Here is a 1,034-nt window from a genome sequence, read left to right on the forward strand (position 1 = left end):
CCAATCTGATTGCACTGACTGCACTTAATATCGGGCCTTTTTCAATACTTGAAAGGTGCATGTCCGAGCTTGTCACAATGCTTACAAGGAGGGTAATTTTTTTTGAAACCACCTGTTTTATTTTTGTTGTTGTGCGCTTCACCTTCTTCATCAGTTGGTTGGTACTTCTTATTCTTCTTCTTATTCTTAGAACAAACATCATCGTGATGCTTGGCTGGTAAGGCACCTTTGACAGCTCCTCTTTGTCTCATAACACGTCATTGCTCTTGCGCTTGAAAAACACTTAAGTGCTCTGCAAGTGTGATCTTAGACAAGTCCTTAGTATTTTCTAAGGTTTTTATGGTAGCCTCAAATCTTTCAAGTACCGTTACTAGGATTTTTTTAACAATCCTTGAATCATTGAAAGTGGAACCCAACAATCTGATGCAATTTGCTAAATTAAGAAGTCCATCAGAGTACTCCTTTATGGTTTCACATTCTTTCATCCTTTGCAGCTCAAACTCACGTACCAGATTCATCACTTTCATCCCTCGAATCCTTTCATCTCCTTCATACTCAGTCTTGAGATAATCCCATATCTCTTTCGCTGATTGCAGAGACATGATACGAGTCAAGATATTAGATGAAACTACAATAAAAATAAGCATACCATTGCCTTTGATTTCCTGGTATTCTTCTTCCTATGATTTTTAAGTTGCGTCATCATGGGATTGTCTGGCAAGGGAGCTATCTTGTATTCATCTTCAACAGCTTCCTATAGATCCAAAGCTTGCAGATATATTCCCATTCTAACTGGCCAGATTTGATAACTTTCTCCATCAAAAGTTGGTGGTGCCATTTGAGAAAAATTTCTTTCTCTGTTCATGGTATCTATTGGATCAGATTGATTCAAACACTCATGGGTCCCTTAAGATTAAAGATCTGATACCAATTGTTGGTTTAAAACCTTTAAAGGAAAATAACGCAAGAATTCAATAGTCAAAAGTTGGCCGCTAAAACAGAGATGAGAGTTTAAAAAAGAGAATACGCAGAGC

General features: G+C 37.5%; 1 protein-coding gene across 1 annotated transcript; it reads right to left on the reverse strand.

Annotated features, from left to right (window-relative positions):
- Nucleotides 1–257: 257 nt before the first annotated feature.
- On the reverse strand, nt 258–602 carry LOC107868721. The gene has a single exon (XM_016715380.1). It carries the CDS (start codon nt 600–602, stop codon nt 258–260), a length of 345 nt encoding a protein of 114 aa, XP_016570866.1.
- Between the last annotated feature and the right edge of the window lie 432 nt (nt 603–1,034).

This window comes from Capsicum annuum, chromosome 4 (assembly GCF_002878395.1).
Source record: "Capsicum annuum cultivar UCD-10X-F1 chromosome 4, UCD10Xv1.1, whole genome shotgun sequence".
Taxonomy (NCBI): Eukaryota; Viridiplantae; Streptophyta; class Magnoliopsida; order Solanales; family Solanaceae; genus Capsicum; species Capsicum annuum.

What these genes read in the sequence shown, in the direction of transcription:
- LOC107868721 (XM_016715380.1), bottom strand. Translation starts at nt 602, where the DNA reads ATGTCTCTGCAATCAGCGAAAGAGATATGGGATTATCTCAAGACTGAG.